The 18,198-nt window shown below is 40.6% G+C and overlaps 1 protein-coding gene and 1 long non-coding RNA gene across 4 annotated transcripts in view; one reads left to right on the forward strand and one right to left on the reverse strand.

Annotated features, from left to right (window-relative positions):
* Nucleotides 1-10,300, reverse strand: part of FXR1 (FMR1 autosomal homolog 1) — a 28,814-nt gene extending 18,514 nt beyond the window's left edge. For all 3 annotated transcript variants that reach the window (XM_035334058.1, XM_035334055.1, XM_035334057.1), the window contains exons 1-2: nt 10,146-10,300; nt 739-791 (exon numbers count right to left, since the gene is read on the reverse strand). In XM_035334058.1, the coding sequence (XP_035189949.1) occupies nt 739-791; nt 10,146-10,196 (104 nt within the window). In that variant the 5' untranslated portion in view covers nt 10,197-10,300. The remainder of the gene's footprint in view (nt 1-738; nt 792-10,145) is intronic.
* Nucleotides 10,301-12,102: 1,802 nt separating this feature from the next.
* On the forward strand, nt 12,103-13,080 carry LOC118171804. The gene is made up of 2 exons (XR_004753406.1): nt 12,103-12,547; nt 12,986-13,080. It is a non-coding gene; the product is annotated as an uncharacterized LOC118171804 (long non-coding RNA).
* The last annotated feature ends 5,118 nt before the right edge of the window (nt 13,081-18,198 follow it).

The raw sequence follows: 18,198 nt of genomic DNA on the forward strand, positions 1-18,198 counted from the left end.
ATGTCACATTTTTAGGATCTCCACCTAGCAACTGGAAGGGAAACAGCAAAGAGGATGCAACCCCCCAGATATCCTAAATTATGCTGGAAACTCTCAGGTAATCCAGTGTTATCAGTCTGAATGCCTAACAAGAATTCATTTGTAGTTTACCATCCCATGGATTATCTTTGCCTTGCTGCTATAGGTCCCTGTGGTACTACTGTGCTTATACAATAAATGAAGAGGGCAGCATGCATAATTTTTTCTCCAGTGCTTTCAGAATTGCACTTTTCCACACCAAAGTAATAAAAATTGACTTCAGATTCAATGTGTGTACATGTATGTATATTCTGCAAAAGTTTAAAAAAATCACTCATAATCAGAATACTTGCATTGTTTCTTCTGGTTGATGATGCTGACACGCATTCCCCAGGCTAGACATAATGAACTGCTTAGTAAATAGATACACTTCCATATTTTCCATCTTTCTTTGCTTTATATATAAAAAATAGCAGACAGCTGCCACCAATTATTCTCTAATTAATATGGGCTGACAAATCTATGGGCATTACTAAAATATAAAAAAAGGGAATGGAATGCCTAACTGACTTGCTCATTTATGATACCACAGCTACTCAAGAAATCACGGAGACTGAATATAATAGTGAGCCTCTATTTCTAGAACTACACATTTCTAATGAAGGCCACTTCCTCTTAATATCTAAATACATAAGTGATTTTTAAAAATAAAATACTTACTTGTTTTCAAATACAACTGTGAGTGAATCCTCATGAACATCTTTGATAAATCCCTAAAACAAAAACAGTTTTTGTTGTAAGAGGGCACATGAAATCAAAACAAGGCAGCAATTTCAATACAGCCTGAAATGAACCCACGCAGCAGAGCATCACCAACATTAGGTTTTGCATTTAGGAAAGTTCTCAGATGCAATCCCACTGCTTGCATGAGGTTGCTGATATACTCGGCCATCTATTCTAAGAAATATATTGAACGTAGGTTATTTCATGACTGTTCAAACGAAACCAGTATACTTAGAACTGATAAATCACTTCCCGAGTTTATTATTTTATTTACATATCTACACAACTATTTCACAGGAGCAAAATTATAAAGGTCCAAGCCCAGGGCAGTTGGTGCTACTCACAGCTGTTTAACATTGTATCATGAGTTGTACTATTTGCTTTTACAGGTGTTATTCTCAGGACCAAAATGAATCCCAAGCAACTTTCCTTCCAAATGGCGTGACAGCAAACTTGGCTAAAAATTGGTCATACAGGCTGCTACATGGCTGCATACTGCATCACCTTTCAAATACAGAACTGGAAACAGTATGAGGTAAAATACCTGCAAGACCTCATAGAAAAACAAAGCAAATAAATGTTTCACATTATTTTGTGTCACATTATTATGATCTCACTAACAACTGCGAGAAAACCCTACTTTTTCTTTTGAAAAAAAGGGATTCTTAAGGATGCACTGTTTATGTCGAAAACCTAAAGACGAAGAACAACCTGGTTCAGTTGTACTTATATACCCATGCAGAAATTAAGTTCCTCCATCTCTTGATTAAGGAAGTCATGGTGCAAAAAAAAAAATAAAAAAAAATCCACACAACAAAACAACACAGACACAAAGAAAAAACTTCCAACTACTCCCACTTTTTGTCATAGCTTGGTATTTGCCCTAGCACAGGAGAACAAGAAGGACCCTGCAGTTTCACTTGAGTAAGAGTCGCATAGCTCTGTTCAGATAAGTTCCAGGAAACCTGTTGAATGGATTATATCCACTTGAGAAACTGGCAACTGAGGAGGATGAAGAACGTATCAGCTGTGCAAGGCGTAACGAGCCCACAAAGGTATCATGTGTCAGCTCTGGGAAAGAAGTTTCAGCACAGGATCCCTCAGTCTAATCAGGGACAGTGAAGGAAGGCACTGACAGCTAGCTGCAAGGGGCCTGCAGGAATAAAGCTCCTTTTACCTGAACTTGGGCAATCTTAACCAATACCAGGATTCACTCAAAAACCTGCTTTCCTGCACCCTAAGCAAGCTGCACTCAAAACCATCTGCCAGCAACAGAGAAGACCGGTTCTGGCACAAAGCAGATCCGTGATCCTGAGCACACCAGGTCACCAGAAATCACCAAAGTCACCTTGTTGAACCATCTAGCATGTTCCTCATAAAATCTACCCTTTGAAAGGTCACCTTGCCACTGCAAGGTGAGGAAGGCAAATCTCTTTGAGATGCAAGCAACTTCAACAGTTGGTGGTGAAAACACACACCATCAGGGACTTTTCTGTTTCAAGAAAGCTTCTGTACAGATTAAACTGGACAGGAATACTGAAGCTATGTCTGTTTGAAGAGGCAAAGAGTATGAAATGCATGGAAAATTTTACTGCTTCAAGTATCTATTAGATAGAGGTAAAGCACAACTTTTAGTATTTATCCCACCAATGTCCCTTTAAACATGCCCCAGTGCGGGGATAACAGTGCAACACAAAATGCAGGAGATAAAAGTTGTTCTACAACAATTCATTCAGACTACCCAAAAAAATAAATAAAATCACTCAAGCCACACCAGCATGAAACAAGTTTATGCAGGCTGACATTCTGTCAGTGACAACTTACCAACAGGAGATATAACCCACTACTATGGACAGCCTTTTATCTGCATTCCAAGAGCCTCTGATTCGGTATTTGTCTTTGCCTCATTCTGCTGCTTTATGTCATATCTGACAACCTTACCTCTGATTTATTACATGCTTTCACAGTACTTAACATGGAGGATAATTTATTTAATTTCTAATGAATCCAAAACATTTCTAAGATCAGTCTACAGTAGCCAAAAATTTATTTTGCAAATACAAATGCAGTTATCCTTCCTTTTGTTTAGAACAACTCCAGAATCAAGAGGGATTCAAAATCAGATAGCACAAAACACCTGGGAAATATTCTGAACAACACTCCGCAGAGTTTAAAAATCCTGAATTCACTGACTAGTTCTAGGTTTCATTAAAAAGACATCAGAAATGAAAGACAACAAATTCCAACCTCAGTGGCAGTCAGTCTGTTACTAGGTAAAGCCTAGCTTTCAGCGTAACTGCACGACCAGGTTTAATATTCACAACCAGCTTTCCAGCTAACATCCTGCCAAATAAAGGGAAGCCAGACAATACTGCAGGTATGACCAGCAGCAGACTAACTGCCATCCATGTACAAACCTTAGCCACCTAAGCACAAACACTGAGCAGTATTTTTTAAAAAAAATCAGAGTACAAATTCCAACAAAGAATCTATAAATTTTACAACACCGCACGTTTCAAGAACTCCTTCACACAAGGGAGTCTTCCAGTTCAAAGCACGTGCACTGCTCTTCCCACACCAAAATAATACATAGACTCAAGGCTAGCAGTGCTACAGTAGCAGTACTACTGAACTATGACTAGAATTAGCTGAGTAGTATTTTCAGCCGGTACTCACTCTTAGTCCACAATATTCATATGAGAAACACAAAACCAGATATTCTAGCATCAGGTATCCACGGGAAGCCAGCAAAGGACAAGTAAAATATTAAATTATTAAATCATTGCAATCATATGTGAGGCCTGAAAGAGTCTGATCGGTCTCTAATTGTACAAATATAAGAAAAAACAAAGGAGTAACATGCTAAGTCAAAAAACAGGTTTAATTCTTCCTATTATTGTCAGTTTCTCTACTACTGGTGGGAAGAAAACACATTTACAGCAACTAAAACATGGCAGCCTGAGGTATATAGGGCAGACAATTCATTTGTGATACAACTAGTAGTAATCAGAATTCAATATAGGTTTTAAATGTATTTTTCTAATAAATTACTCGATCACTAACAGGAAACATGCCAAAAATATGGAAACATTTATCAAAAGTAAAAACCCCTTCTTACTGGTTTCCCACCTACAACCCTGACCTTTATTATAAGCATTATCAGCTGTCACTTGTAACTCCAAGATAAAAGCACAGAAACAGATTCCGCGTATGTCATGATGAGGTTTAGTCTTTTTCTTTTTAAGATTATTCCAAGACCCCGGAGATGATTTTAAATTCTTTTTATAAACATTTTCAGTTTTGCCCAGAACTGGAAAAGTTAAGATATTTTGCAATATAAAGTATTATTTACATTAGAAGTTACATTAAATCCTACCTATTTACTAGGGATTTCCCGCATGGGACAGATGAACATAAAGAAAACACGGAACAGTAAACATCATGGTTTTCAACTAGGAATTCAAAGAAGTTCTTTATCAGTTAGGTAACCAATATAAATTGATTTGTACTCTAAATTTGCATTTCTCACATCTGATAATGTATCAGAAACGTTTTCTACTAACTAAAACCACATCTTTTGCTTACATCAACAAGCCACTCCATTACTGAAGCTTACTTTAGCAGTGATGGCCGAAGACAGGTAACACCAATACCTAAGCTTGCAGAGTTCCTCCTTACCCAGCATTCAGCATATCCTCATTCCAAACAGGTAACGAGGCTCAGCAAGCTAAGAGACCACCGAACACATCACCATCAGCAACTCTACTGGCTTCAAGAACACAGAGCAAGGAATCTGAAGCAATCTGTAGCACCAGCGAGCCAGCCTACACACAACATTTGTAAATGCGTTTTACACCACATACAGAATTGCAGAGTGCAGGAAGGGAAGACAAATTAATGGGACCTCACCTTGCCAGACCTCAGAGCCGAACTGTCCAGATTTTAGCGTCAGTCCCTCAGTTTACGCAGCAGGCTGGACCTCTGAAGCCCATGTATGCTCTGCTATCTGCTCACGAGGCAGCCAGGAGACTCTACTGTACTCCAGGCTATTAATGGCACATGGGGCCCCAGGCACTCTGACACCGACCTGTCTCTGCCACTCACTTGCCAGAAGCCAGGCTCCTGACACCAGCACCTGTAAGCTGGGGTAATATATATGGCTAGCACTCTCACTCAGGTGTGGGATCAGAAAGCCTGCAAGCCTAACACAGGGCCATGCCATACTAAGTATGAACAAAAGGGCAGGAAACTATGAAAGGATCATTTGCCCTCAAAATCACCATAGCTGAGACTTCACCTCGCAACAAACAACACACACAGTCTTTCCCTTTTACCTGGGCTTTGCTCGTGGATTTAGGATTAGGACCTGCTGATAACATAAACGGATCAGGACTTACTAAAGTGCCCTTACGGTGAACTATGTGCGTGTGCATACACACACCACATCTGCATTTTTGTTTTTACATTCAGTTCCAGGCAGTCACAAAACGTGCGTAACAGCCAGATGCAATCTCAGTTCCCACTTCATCCTGCTTTCTTAAGATTAGCTGACCCCCAAATAGGACAGTCCAGTCTAAAAATAAGGCTGTTAGCTTAGCTGCAGGCATTCCTTCCAGAGATGGCCAGCCACTGTGTTGGATTTTGAGTCACATACACCCGCACGCTAAAAACTATACTAAGATCACCGTACTCACTGCTGAGCAAATTTCAAACAGCAAACGCTTTGGCATCCAACCATGGACTGTTTCTGAATCAGTGACATAAAGGTCAAGAAGCCTGTATCCCATTACCAATCCTTTCACTCCTGTCAGAACCAGGAACTGTTAGTATTTTAAATTAAGATTTACACACAACTGTTTGATGTAACAAATGCAAAATACCCTACTTAATTATTGCTATTCCATACTGACCCTCACAGAAAAAAAATCAAAGCAAATACAGGAAGTTCATAAATACCCTTTTTTTTTTTTGTCCAATGATTTGAACTTCAAAGTGTTATTTCCATTGGAAATGATTAGCTGCACCTGCTACAAGGAACTGATAAAAGAAAACAGACCAAGCATTACAAGCAGAGAGAAGGTAGGAAACTATCCTGAAATGCTATTTTAGTTTTATTTTTCACATTACTGATTTCCATTCACAATCATAATTATCATGTGTAAACTCACAGGTCCTTAGGAGAGTCACACAAGAACTTCAGCATTGAATCTCCTGGTTTAGGCTTATGAATAAAGCCCAAGGCACACACATTATTATGCTGCCTTCTTCATATGCATATTCCCAAAGGGCAAAACTTCTGAAAGACGCCCTGTACTGATTATGTACATCAGAAATCAATAACCACTGCCTGTGGCATCTGCTTTTTATCATGCTAAAAGGGTCAAGAAAATGGCTCTTCAATGGCAATGACTAGACATACTTCATGCAACTATACAAGTTTCAAGAGAGCAGTAACAACCTTAAAATGTCTGATGTTTCCCACTCAACAGGGCTAGATTTAATAAACGCTGTCCATCAAAAGACAGTTCAAATCTTTACAGGAAAACAAAAATATCTAATTCCATTTACTGTATTGTTTCCTGGTGTGATGATACCTATGTACACTAACCTCTTAATGACAGTTTCCTATTTTACTATCATGCTAAAAAGACATTCAGAAAACCTCACGGATAACTTCTCAAAGTCACTAATTAGAACTTAACAAAAAACAGCCATTATATTTTTATTCATAAGCATTTTATTCCACAATTGCTCACTGTGCTTCGACATCCTACATGTGAAGAAATACTGTGCACTTCTCTTTCACCACCATTTTCTTTAGCAGAATTTTGGCTATTCTCTACCTTAAGGCCAGCTTCTAACAGATCTATGGTTAGGCCTGCTCCTAGAACAACTGCACCTCCTGAAAGAGGCACCAAGGATGAGCTTTAGAACCTGTAAATTGAAGATGAAGGGTTTAATTCTACTTCCATTTTAATCACATTTCATCTTTCTGCATAGTCTGGACACCTACTATCTAGAACAGAACGACTGCAAGGGCATCCAACACTGGAGTTCGCCCTTCAGCGCATGGAAATCCCTACAATAGCGAATGCAACAGATCTTTAAAGTTATTCAGATGTCACTGAAGGATTCCACAGCATAAGCTATCTAGTGTTCAGCTTATGTACTCTGGTGTCATTTTACTGCAAGGCCCAAATTTCCATGTATGCAAATGGCTGAGGGAGATACTGGGCAATACAGAAGTGTTCATCTCATTCTCACCAAGGCACCCTTCACAGACAACAGGACAAAAGGCAATGTGCACATGCTGGAACTCAGGAGCTTCCATCTGAGCACCAGGAAGCATTTAACTGTGCAGGTGACTGAGCTGTCCAGAGGCCGTGGATCTTCACTCTTGGAGATACTCAAAAGCCACCTGGACAGGGGCCTGGGCAAGCAGCTCTAGGTGGCCCTGCTGGAGCAGAGGTGTTGGACAAATGACCTCCAGAGGTCCCTGCCAACCTCACCAAGTCTATGACTTTGTGAATTTGTCAGTCATCTACATAGCTGCATATCATCTTAAAATGAGTTCCCAGCTCCACGCAGCGAGTGCCAGGCAGAGAACACCGCAGTCAGGACAAGACGGGGCTGGGAATATTTGAGTTTCACTCCAATCCACTTTGTGTCCAACAAAATCCAGGTTTGTTTGGACATTTCCTATCAAAAACAAAAAAAACCACCCTCACCTGCAACCTAACAGTCACCGAGAAATACTCAACTGTTCTGATCTCACAATCAACATAACCCTAATAGATGCTATTGCTGATCTGTACAGCTTGTCAACTGTCTACTCTCCTCCTGGTCCACAACACAAACCTCACCTTGTCCACAATACCATAACCACTTTAGAGAAAAGATGGCACCAATGAGGCTCAGAGACAACAGATGCACAATACTAAGATGGATACAAAGTCTTCTGACCGGCAGGGAATGGCTAAACATGCTCTGATGCCTGCTGGTTGAGAATTTAGGATAAAATACAACATAAATAGTGTCCTGTTCTCCAGGCCATATTAGTCATTTAAACAAAGTAAAAAAAAAAAAAGGCATAAAATTGGTTTGGAGATTTATAAACACAAGGTGAAATTTATATCTTATTTTCTGTACAGAATAAAAAAATTATCTTGGGGGTGTCTATGACAGTCTCCATTGACTTATGCATCAAGAACAACATTGATTTTTCACCTATTGTAATAAAAAGCACTGCTTTTCTGATTAATTTGTAGCAATCACAGAATTTCATCTATCATGGTCATATCTCTAATAGCTACTAAGACCCCACTAAAACAGATTTAATCACCGCTGCTACTACAGCTGAATCGCAGATCATATTAACAACTCATTAAAGAAAATCTGTCATGTAATTGTTTACATAATTACTCCGTTTTTTATCTCTGTTGGCATAGCAGGATCCTTCTCATCTCATTTACCAGGAGGTATGCTGGGATAATGAATCTAAATTCAGATTGTTCTGACTGCAAACCTCAAACTTCATCCCCTTATAACCTTACAAATGCAAATATCAATGCGTATCAGTGTCCAAAACAGGACACTTTCTCCATGAGGCTGATACTCCTCCTTCCTTTGTTTCCCCAACTTTAAATATGAAGTTTTGTTCCTCAGCTCCAAGTGAGTGCATCATCTGCCTACCTCAACAGTAAGACTCACAAAATGGAGCCAGACACACGGATTTCACGACAAAAATGATCCTTCAAAATCACGATTCTGTTTGCTTTATTGTGTTTTGGGGTGGATTTTTGCATGTTAACAATGATTATTTTGAGTTGGGGTTTTCATTACCATGGGTCCAAGCACTCTAATCTGACCATTCACCATGATGAAGTGAATGGCTCCAACGCTGGACGGAATCGCCATTTTGCTAGCCTGAAAGCCATTAAATGATATTTTTAAGTAAAACTTCTGCTCATTAGGCACCACCCACAGGGCCAAGCACACGATGGTACTAATCTAAGCCTGACAATTCTCACTGACTTAGGAGACGTCATTACCGCAGATTTAAAATCAGGCTTATTGTAATAAATGCTGTGCAGGCAGCTCCCCTCAGTCCAAAAATCTGGTGTACCTCCTAATGCTCCTATTAGTCTCACATCCCCCTTAAGCAGAAGAACGAACTAGCTCATACTTTTTGATTTGTCCAAGATCATAATGTGGGCAATGGAAAGCTAAGAAATGCATCTCCAAATTCTCAGCTTTCTAATGGACAGGAAAAAAAATCAATTCTGTTTTAGGAGTATCCTGTTCTAAATACAAATACTTTTGATGTGGGTTTCTTTGTGATTATTTATAGACCACCTAAATATGTGCCTAATTCACAGATTTTTTTTTTAATCTGCTGATTTTGGTAAAAAATTAAGAGGAATACCAATCAAGGGCATAGTTTACCTCATTAAGTTACTTCCTCATATGATTATCTCCTGTTCGACTCTTTTAATAGATAACCAGTTGGAAAAAAAAAAAAAAGAGCCTGACCCCTGAAGTCAGCTGGTTACAGTCCTTTAACCAACTGCCTTTACATACTGTACAGTCACCAAATGACTTCCAAGCCAAATCCACAGCTGCAAACAGGAAATTCAGAGAAAAAAAAAAAAAAGGACACTCCCCCCCAGCCTCAACTGGGATAATGCATGTGCAATTCCACACCATGTATGCGGTTAGGCTTAACAGCTAAAGAGAGACCTGAGATTAAGCACTCCCAGGGCACGGCTACCCCGAGTGCTCACAATGCTGGCTGGAAGCAGCCCTCCTGGAAAGGAAGACAGAGGGCTCTTGCCATAAAAAGCGCTGGGATTCTTAAACATCTGAAGCCAGGCTTAGGGGAAATGACTGACGGGCAACAGCTGAGGGTACTCTGCATTGATCCTGCAACATCCTGACATTCCAGGGAGGGTGATGGCGAAGGAAGCGTTCTGACGACATAAATAAACTCGAGATCGTTAAAGAATTATTTCCAGATTATGATTGCTGGCTCAGCTCCCCCCATCCCACCCGAAGGCCCTCACTCCTTCCCAAAACCACCTCCACACGCCCCCCGTTCCCCCACCCGGAGCCGAGCACCCCCACCTCACCTCACCCCACCCCACCCACCACCGGCCCCTCTCCCTCAGGCGCCCTCCGCGGCCCCCCCGCCCCCGCCACACCCCGACACCTTCCCCCGCTCCCCCATTTCCCCCCCCCTTCCACTTCCCCCTCCTTTAGGGCCAGGACTCCCCCCGCCGGCCTCCCCCGGGCCCCTTCAGAGTGGGGGAAGCCCCGGGAAGCCGCTGCCCCCCGGCTGCCGGTACCTTGTAGAAGGCCCCGTTGGAGCCGCGCACTTCCACCGTCAGCTCCTCCATGTTGCGAGCGCAAAGGCCGCCGGGACGTGCTTCTAGAAACTGTCACCGCCGGGGGGGGCGCTGCCCGCCCGCCCCGCCCCCGCGCACCGCCGCCGGCCTGCCCCACGCCGAGCCGCGGGGGGGGCCCGCAGCCGCCGAGCGGGGCGTTCCCTGCGGGAAGGGCGGGAGGCTCCTGCCTTCCCCCCCCCTCCCCCGAGGGAGTGGGAGAGGCCGAGTGCGGCCGCTGCGGGGCCGCCCCCTGAGGCGGCCGGGCTGAGGGGGCCGCGGCCGGGCCCGCCCTGAGGCGCAGGTGGCGCCGCGCCCCGCCCTGCTGCCGCCGCGGGGAAATGGCGCTCGCGCGGCGGGCCTGAGGGAAATGTGGCGTTCCGTTGTTGTCAGCCGCGTTATTATTATTATTGTTATTATTATTATTAAGGCTTCAGGGGACGCCTGCAGCCCCCGCAGTGCACCGGGCGGCCATAAGGGGGTGGGCTCCGGCCTCCCCCGCGCTCTGCTGCAGGACAAATACAAATAAAAACCCCCGGGCTGCCTGCCGGTGCTGCGCCGTCACCCGCCCGCCGCAGTCAGGCCCGAGTTTGGCCGTGAGCTCAGTGCTGCACGTCAGCTTAGTCATGCAGGGCTCGGGGAAAGGCCCGCGTCCCTGCCGAATGTGCGTGGTTTTTCCAGCAGTTGTACATACGGTAGCAGTGCTTTAAAATGGCCTTGATGCTGGTCATCCCTGTTGGAAGTCTGCCTCAAATTAAACACAAGCACATGGTAGATAGTATTTTGCCCGGGAAAAGCATTAATTTCTAGGTGCTCTATATTAATCTCCCCCTGTGGCTTTTTGCCAGCTTTTACCGTGTCTATCAGGGGCTTCAGGTAATACATGCCTAGAAATACTGGGCAAGTCAACTGCTGATGAAAGAACCCAACGTGCCCCACTGAAGGAGAGAAATCAAAAGTTTTGACAGCATCTCCTAGGCTTGGAGCTATGTCCTGCCTAACCCCGCCATGTAGGATCTACCTACACAGAGCTTTGAGTTGCTGTAATGAAGCATGAAGGGAAACGATACACAAATGAGTGCGGAAATAACCAACAAGCAAAAAGGCTCTGCTAGTTCCTGACAACACCATGCTTCTTCCGCTCTAACTCATATCTTTGTTTGGGTATGAGGTAATGCTAAGAAAAAAATATATCTCTTGTGTATGACATAATGCTAAGAAAAAAAAAAAAAAAACACCCTACAACTATATTATCTACTCTTCTCCCATTCCATATGCCTGATTATTCTCATTGTTACATCATATTTCTTCCAAAGGAATGTTGAAGAGTACTTTTTATTGTAAATATTTGTAACATCTTTAAATATACCCACAATTTATTTTGTTAATGGTGCCTAGACCATGCATAGGTAAGAGAGCCCTTGGTGCAAAATGCTAAGTGCCCTGGTTGCTGTGGGTAGAGGGCACTCAGGACTTTCCAGGGTAAGTTATGAGAGCTGATAATACGAAGCAAACAGTTGTGCTGCAAAAATTCTATGGCAAAAGTTTTAATTGCCTCAAGACTGCATAGCCTGAGATTGGTTTATTCAGCTTCCAAGAAACAGTCTTTTAATGTCAGCTGTTAAAAAAAGTGTTTTTTTTTTTTTTTTTTTTTAACAACAACAAAACAAAACAAAAAGGAAAAACAAAACAAAAAATACTCGAGAACTTCCTGAGGTGCTTGGGTGTCCATATTTGCAAAGCGGGGTACAGTTCTGGTCAGTAATGATAACGAGAACTGGCTTGAGCCAAACGCAATCTGCATCTGAATTTGCCTGATAAAATTTGTTTTTCTGAAAGCGTGCACATGGTAGCAGTTAAAGTGACAGGGTTATTTACAGGTCAATACTGAAGCAGATTGTTACACTTAAGTGAAAATTGGGGTAGAAGAGAGATATTATTAGCTTATGGGCTGTAATAGTTTGGAGCACATCAACCAGGTTGTAGAGGACGAAGCTGTTTTGAGTTCAGTTTTCACTTAATATAAATTAGATGTAACTACTAAATTAAATTGCTTGATTTACTGAGATACTGAAAGGGAGGACCATTAGCTACTTACAACTTTTTTCAGAAGACTACGGAAGGTGATTTTTTTTGTTTGTTTTCCTTTTTCAACACTTGCAATGAAACTGCCACCTATACTTTATAGAAGAACTCTCATCAGGGAGCAGAAAAATATTTTTTTGTCACCTCCTATTGGAATGTCTTGTCCATGATACTATGAAGAACTCTGAACCACCCTTTGTTGAAACTATTCTGCAATGTAAGAGCAAGCTTCATCATGACAAAAGGACAGCAAACAAGGAGTAGCAGGATTCCCTGCCTTGGTGGGCATGGCTGGAAAGAGGACAAAAAGGGTTGGTTTGTTTAAGTGAGCCAAAGAAAGGGTGAAGGATTAGAGGCTGAGGGGTGATGATTGTTGTCATCAAATACATCAAGGCACACAGGGAGGATAACCACCAAAGACAGACTAAGGTGATACAAGATGGAAAACAAGGCTGCCAAAAAGATTCCCAAGCAAGTATAGATTGACCATTAATAAATTTGGAAATTAGAGGTAAACATGGGAGGATGAGAATGGTTCTAGAACAGTCTTTCAAAATAATAAAATTTAAGAAAGCAGCCTAGTTTTAGGATGGGACAAGCATTTGTGACAGTGATGTATCATGGGCAATGTAAACTGTAGTTTCATGATAGATGACTTTGAAAGTATTGATTCCAACAGCCAACCAATCAAACAACCCCCTTTCCCACTTCTCCCAAAGGCCATTGTCTGAAGTTCAGGAAATATGATGACAAACTGGAGAGAGTTCAGGAAAAAGACATAAATAAATAAATAAACCACCACCACTACCACCACCACCACGAAATACCCCAAGGATTGAAAATACAACTCACAGTGAAACAGTATTGTAGTCGAGTATTAATTAATTTTAATAATTTTTTTTTTTGGCCACAAGCTGCAAGTGCCCAGGTAGGAGAGCAAAGTAATAAAAAGTTCTTTAGATTCATGTCACTAGCAATTTTAAAATCACGATTAGCTATGCTCTAGTTCATACAAAAATGAATTCATGGAAATCCTGTCATCTGTGAAACTGAAGGTCAGAATAGAATTGGCATTCTGGGACCTTCTGACATGAGAATGTTACATGTTCATCTTACCCAAAAGCAGAAAAATTGTAGCCATGCTCAGTGACCCTGTCAAGATTGAGACACTATGAAATCAACAACATAACATCTCAGAATAGTGATCTTTTAAACTAAGATTATATTTACTTGCGAAGAGATATGCAAATTGATAGCCCTCTTAAACTACCAGTAGGCTGATGGTTAAATTTTGTAATTGTTTTTTGTAGATTCAACTAATCAGTTATTTCTGTGCCAATTAACTCTAGTGTCTTTGCTGTTAGGAAAAGAAGGGGTATTGCCATGTTTTTCTGCACATATTCCTTACCTCCAATGAAATAAAACCCCTTTAAGCATGCCTTTTTAGCAGATTTTGGGAAAAAATAGTTAGGTAAAAATCAAGGTCAAATAAATTCAGACTTGTACCTTTACTTACAAACCCAGAGTGTAGAACCTGGGTTGTACATTCTATTCAATGAAGGAAAATGCTGACATTTAACAACTTCTGCCATAAAAAACATAAAATAATTATTAAAAAATCATCTAGCTTCAACTTTAAGTGGATAAAAAGCTCTGGTTCAGTTACTCTTCCTAAATTTTGGCAGAAGGCCGATACCTATGAGGGACATAGAGACTTCCAGAGACTTCCAACCTTAGCAGAAGCTTAGGCAGCTGGCAGCACTTAGATCCTCTGTAAACTACCTCAGTGGAGACAAGCAACACAAATGAGTATTTGAAGGATAGTGTAAGATAAGAACATATTGGCTTCTTACATTTTACCAAATGACAAAGCTACATTATAACTCAGAAAAAGTCTTGGAGAAGTTCTTCTGAAAAATGATATGCTTCCAAGTGTGGGGGGTTTTTGTTCCACGTAATGTTCTTGGGTAGCGTGAGGAAATTTGGGACAGGTAAATTCAGCTCCACTAGACCCATGCAGTTACATCAGAGGATCTAATATTTCATGGCACAAAGCTTGTGCACATTGTCTCAACACAGATTATCCTATTGGGCTACGGCTGTATAAGGGGCCAGTGGTTTGCTATGAAAATTGAAAGAAAACAAAGAAAAACTTGTATTTTGTTTGCTTTTGTCCTTCTCTGTGATTTTTGCACTATTTGAATTATTGAGCCGAAGAGAAATCTCTACCAATTTTCAGCAGCCTTTTACAAATGCATTCCTGACCTTTGCAAATGAATGAATATTTGTCTGGAGGTTAGCTGGACTGCATGTGCCATGCCCAGATACATCTGCAAGTACTGTAAGCAGACACCGCGTCTGAAAATAGGATCCACAAAAGGTGTTGCTAAGTGAGTGTATGTAAAAACATTTTTGTGTAGTGCAGTTTTAAAAGCTCTGTCTGGTATGGAAATCAGAGAAAGGAGAAATAAGTGTTGCTATTGTAGTAAATAAGCATTCATACTTAACTTACCTTGGAAGGGAGAGTTTTTGGAGCTAGTTTATTTTGTGTGTTTTGCAACTGATAGCACTCACATTTATCTTTCTGTGTCTAGACACAGTGAAATTAAAATGTCCCACAGATACAGCATTTTAAATCCCCCATGTTTAGTAGGATGAAACATGTTAATAATTCACAGAATGCAGTGGGTATTTACTGTTACACTCTGCTTTGTCACTGCAGTGTAAAAAAAAAAAAAAAAAGAAAAAAGAAAAAGAAAAAAAGAAAAGTCACCAAACCAATTAAATTACATAAGGAAGACATCAAGAAACACTGCTAAAAGGAAATCATTTTTGACTGCAGTCTGTATTTATGATGAAGTAAATATGACTCAGGTTTCATTTGTTCAAAATCTACAAGATAATATGCATACTCAGCAAAAGAAATATATAAATCCAGGCAACACAGTACTATGTGAAAAGTAATTTTACACTGAATTACAACATATAAACCTTGCTTTATTTCACACCGGATGAATGTCTGTCTTACCATTGCTTGGCTGATCTTCATGTGTTTTTCAGTAGCAGCACAGGAAAGTAAGCAAAATAGAACTAAAAGTTTGATGTCATTTTAAAAGCAAAGAGAAGCACTAGACAATGCCTGCTGTAAGCACAGTGTTCATTCTGGCACAGTGCAAAGAAAATGCAAAATCATTTCACTGAAATTTTAATGAAGTCAGATGGGAACACTGCTGTTTAATGGACTTTATGCAGTGGTCTCAAGCTCATCCATTCACAGAGCAACTTTTCATGGGGTTGGCTTGGTTTGGTAATTTTCATTATCACTTGGATTCTGCTGCTTTTGAATGCTAGTCTGAATGCAACTGATCAAAAATAACCTAGCTTGGGCTTGACTTTGTTCCAAGCCATGAAGTGAAGTGCACTGAGTACCAGAGAGGTACCCCTGTAGTCATGTGAGGCCATGGTGAAGTAACGCTGCGGACAGGCCTGTCCTATTACGAGCTTTAGATATCCAGCCCTGGAAGTTCTGATCTCCAAGTGTTTTATTCTTCCTATCACTTTATCGCATGAACAGAAATGAAATCATTTTTGTTTCCTGAATACTTTCAATAGAAACCGGAAAAGGAAAATACTATTTTTACTCTACTCTTGGTACAATTTTGTTTCTTTAACCTCAGACAAGTCTGCTGCTAGATTACCTCTGTTCTGACTCGACATGAGGACCAGCTTTGAGTTTAGCGTCAGTGTTGTGTAGATAGAGGTCTACATTCTGGTGCTGGACTGGACTAGAGCACGGTTTCAGGTAATGTAACTTTAGGTTATATCACTTACTACCTGTGGCTTTCAAACATCAAAATATGCATGTTTGATCTCCTGTTCTGAGTATTAGTATTTAATTTCTTAAAGTCAGTGCCTACACTAACAAAGAAGGCAATGAAGCCCTGAGCAAGCTTTGTGTGAAACAGCGGACAGTAAGCATGTTGCCGTCATAATGACCATAAATATATGGTCTGAGTTATAAGAACTTAATGCCACAAGACACCAAAAAAGGAAACACCAGCATTCAGACAAAGCTGTACCTGTTCCTGTAGGATTACTTGATATAATCTAAATCACAAAATAATTCATTTTAAGAACAGACTGGTTCACAACTCAAAGTACTCCGGCTCTTGAGAGTTCCAGAAGCAGGTTTCTGTCTTGCCAAGCTTTAATTTTTAAAGGCCCCAACACAGCCAAGCATGTAAACAGGTACTTTATTTAGTATCTGTTTCACTTCCCATAAATACCTTTGTGCTAACAGAGCTACAGAGAGTGTGAGAATGCCACTTTAGATTTTAACCCAGTGAACCTTGCATACCGATAGCAACCACAATAATCAAATCCTTTTTGTATAACATATTGTGCTTATCCAAATCAGATTGCAGGACTGAAAATGTTGACAAAATTCAGAAGTTCCACTGTATGGAAACATTCTGAACAACTTTTAATTCACATGACAAATGTTTTAAGAACTGAACATTTTCATCATTAAAAGGCATTTTATTTAAATTAAAATATGTTTTCTAAATGCATAACAATAAAGCCTGATGTCTTAGCTACCCATACTTGTTCCTCTGAGAAAAGAAAGTCTCACATACCCTAAATTCCACATCCTGGAGCAATTTAGGTCTCCTTAAAGATCACAGTTTGAACTACAAATGCAATAAGGGCTGCATCCTGCTGTAACTGAAATCCTTCCTAAGTCTACTTCTGCTTTTCAATCTCTCTAATTTTTCATTAGATCAAGAGTCACACATTTTTGTTGGCAGTAAAGAAATTCCAATTTGAACTGCCTTCTGTCTTCAATAGGAATTCTCCCAAAGTACAGAAATAAAAATGTAAAACTTTGCTGTGTTTCATTACTTTCATTCTTTTGAAAATTGCTTCTCTGAAAGCTCTGTGTGAAATTATTAGAAGACAGGTTTTGAAATGCTTGTGAAAGTAGATGCATATATGGGACTCAAAGGGCCTTATTTAAAAAAGAAATTTGCCAGTTACCCAGATCTCTGGTTGGTTGTGCCCATTCAAGAATACAGAATCCATCATTCGTATGATTATTTTTACATCTGAACTTTTTTTTATACTAGATAGACTTGAAACTTTCAGGGTCATTTGCCCAGCATGTAGTTGAATGTCCTGTGCTATAGATTCCAATTAGCAAGACCATGTTCAATGGTCCTACACCACCAATGCTGTCTAACTGCTTTCCACTTGGCTTTATATGTTTCTTCTTTGTTGCAGCTGCAACCAGGTCTATCTATCCTTTGATGGAAAAATTTCAATTACCCCAGGGAGAAGCTTTTAGCTTTATTAAGCATTGAAGTCTACACATTTGTTCTTCTGTTGAAGAGCAGTTCAAAAGGAGACTTTCTGAGGAAGTAATCTGAAAAATTAGGATAAATCTTGTGGACTTTCATTGCTAATGTTTTTTTTTCCTGTAATCTGAGCCTAAGAATCTGCCAACTCAATGTACAGTTAAGCATTTCTTTAACACTTTTAGCCTCTGACAGATGTTTCTTATACTTTACAACTAAATGGCTTTTCAGTGGTTTTTGAGACTGCTGTGCTCTCAGCATAAAATTGATGTCACAGGAGGCTGGATAGCTACACTCTAGCCTTGACAGATAGTGACAGAAAACTGTTCCCATCTGGTAGCTTCGTATTGGCCTTCTGAGTAAACTAATGGTTTCCTTTCTTAGATGATGGGTGTCAACTCATCATCTCCTTGTTGCCAAGAGTAACTTTAGTTATCCAAGAAAAAGCAAGGATTGCATACACCAGATCTCTAATCTGCCCTCACTTTGTTGTGGTTGGCCTCTCAGGGTCATGAGGTGGTCAAGTATCATGGAAGAAAGCTAGTAATAACACTGTTGTAAGTCACATCTCTTTTGTA

The sequence above is a fragment of the Oxyura jamaicensis genome, chromosome 9 (assembly GCF_011077185.1).
Source record: "Oxyura jamaicensis isolate SHBP4307 breed ruddy duck chromosome 9, BPBGC_Ojam_1.0, whole genome shotgun sequence".
Lineage (NCBI taxonomy): Eukaryota > Metazoa > Chordata > Aves > Anseriformes > Anatidae > Oxyura > Oxyura jamaicensis.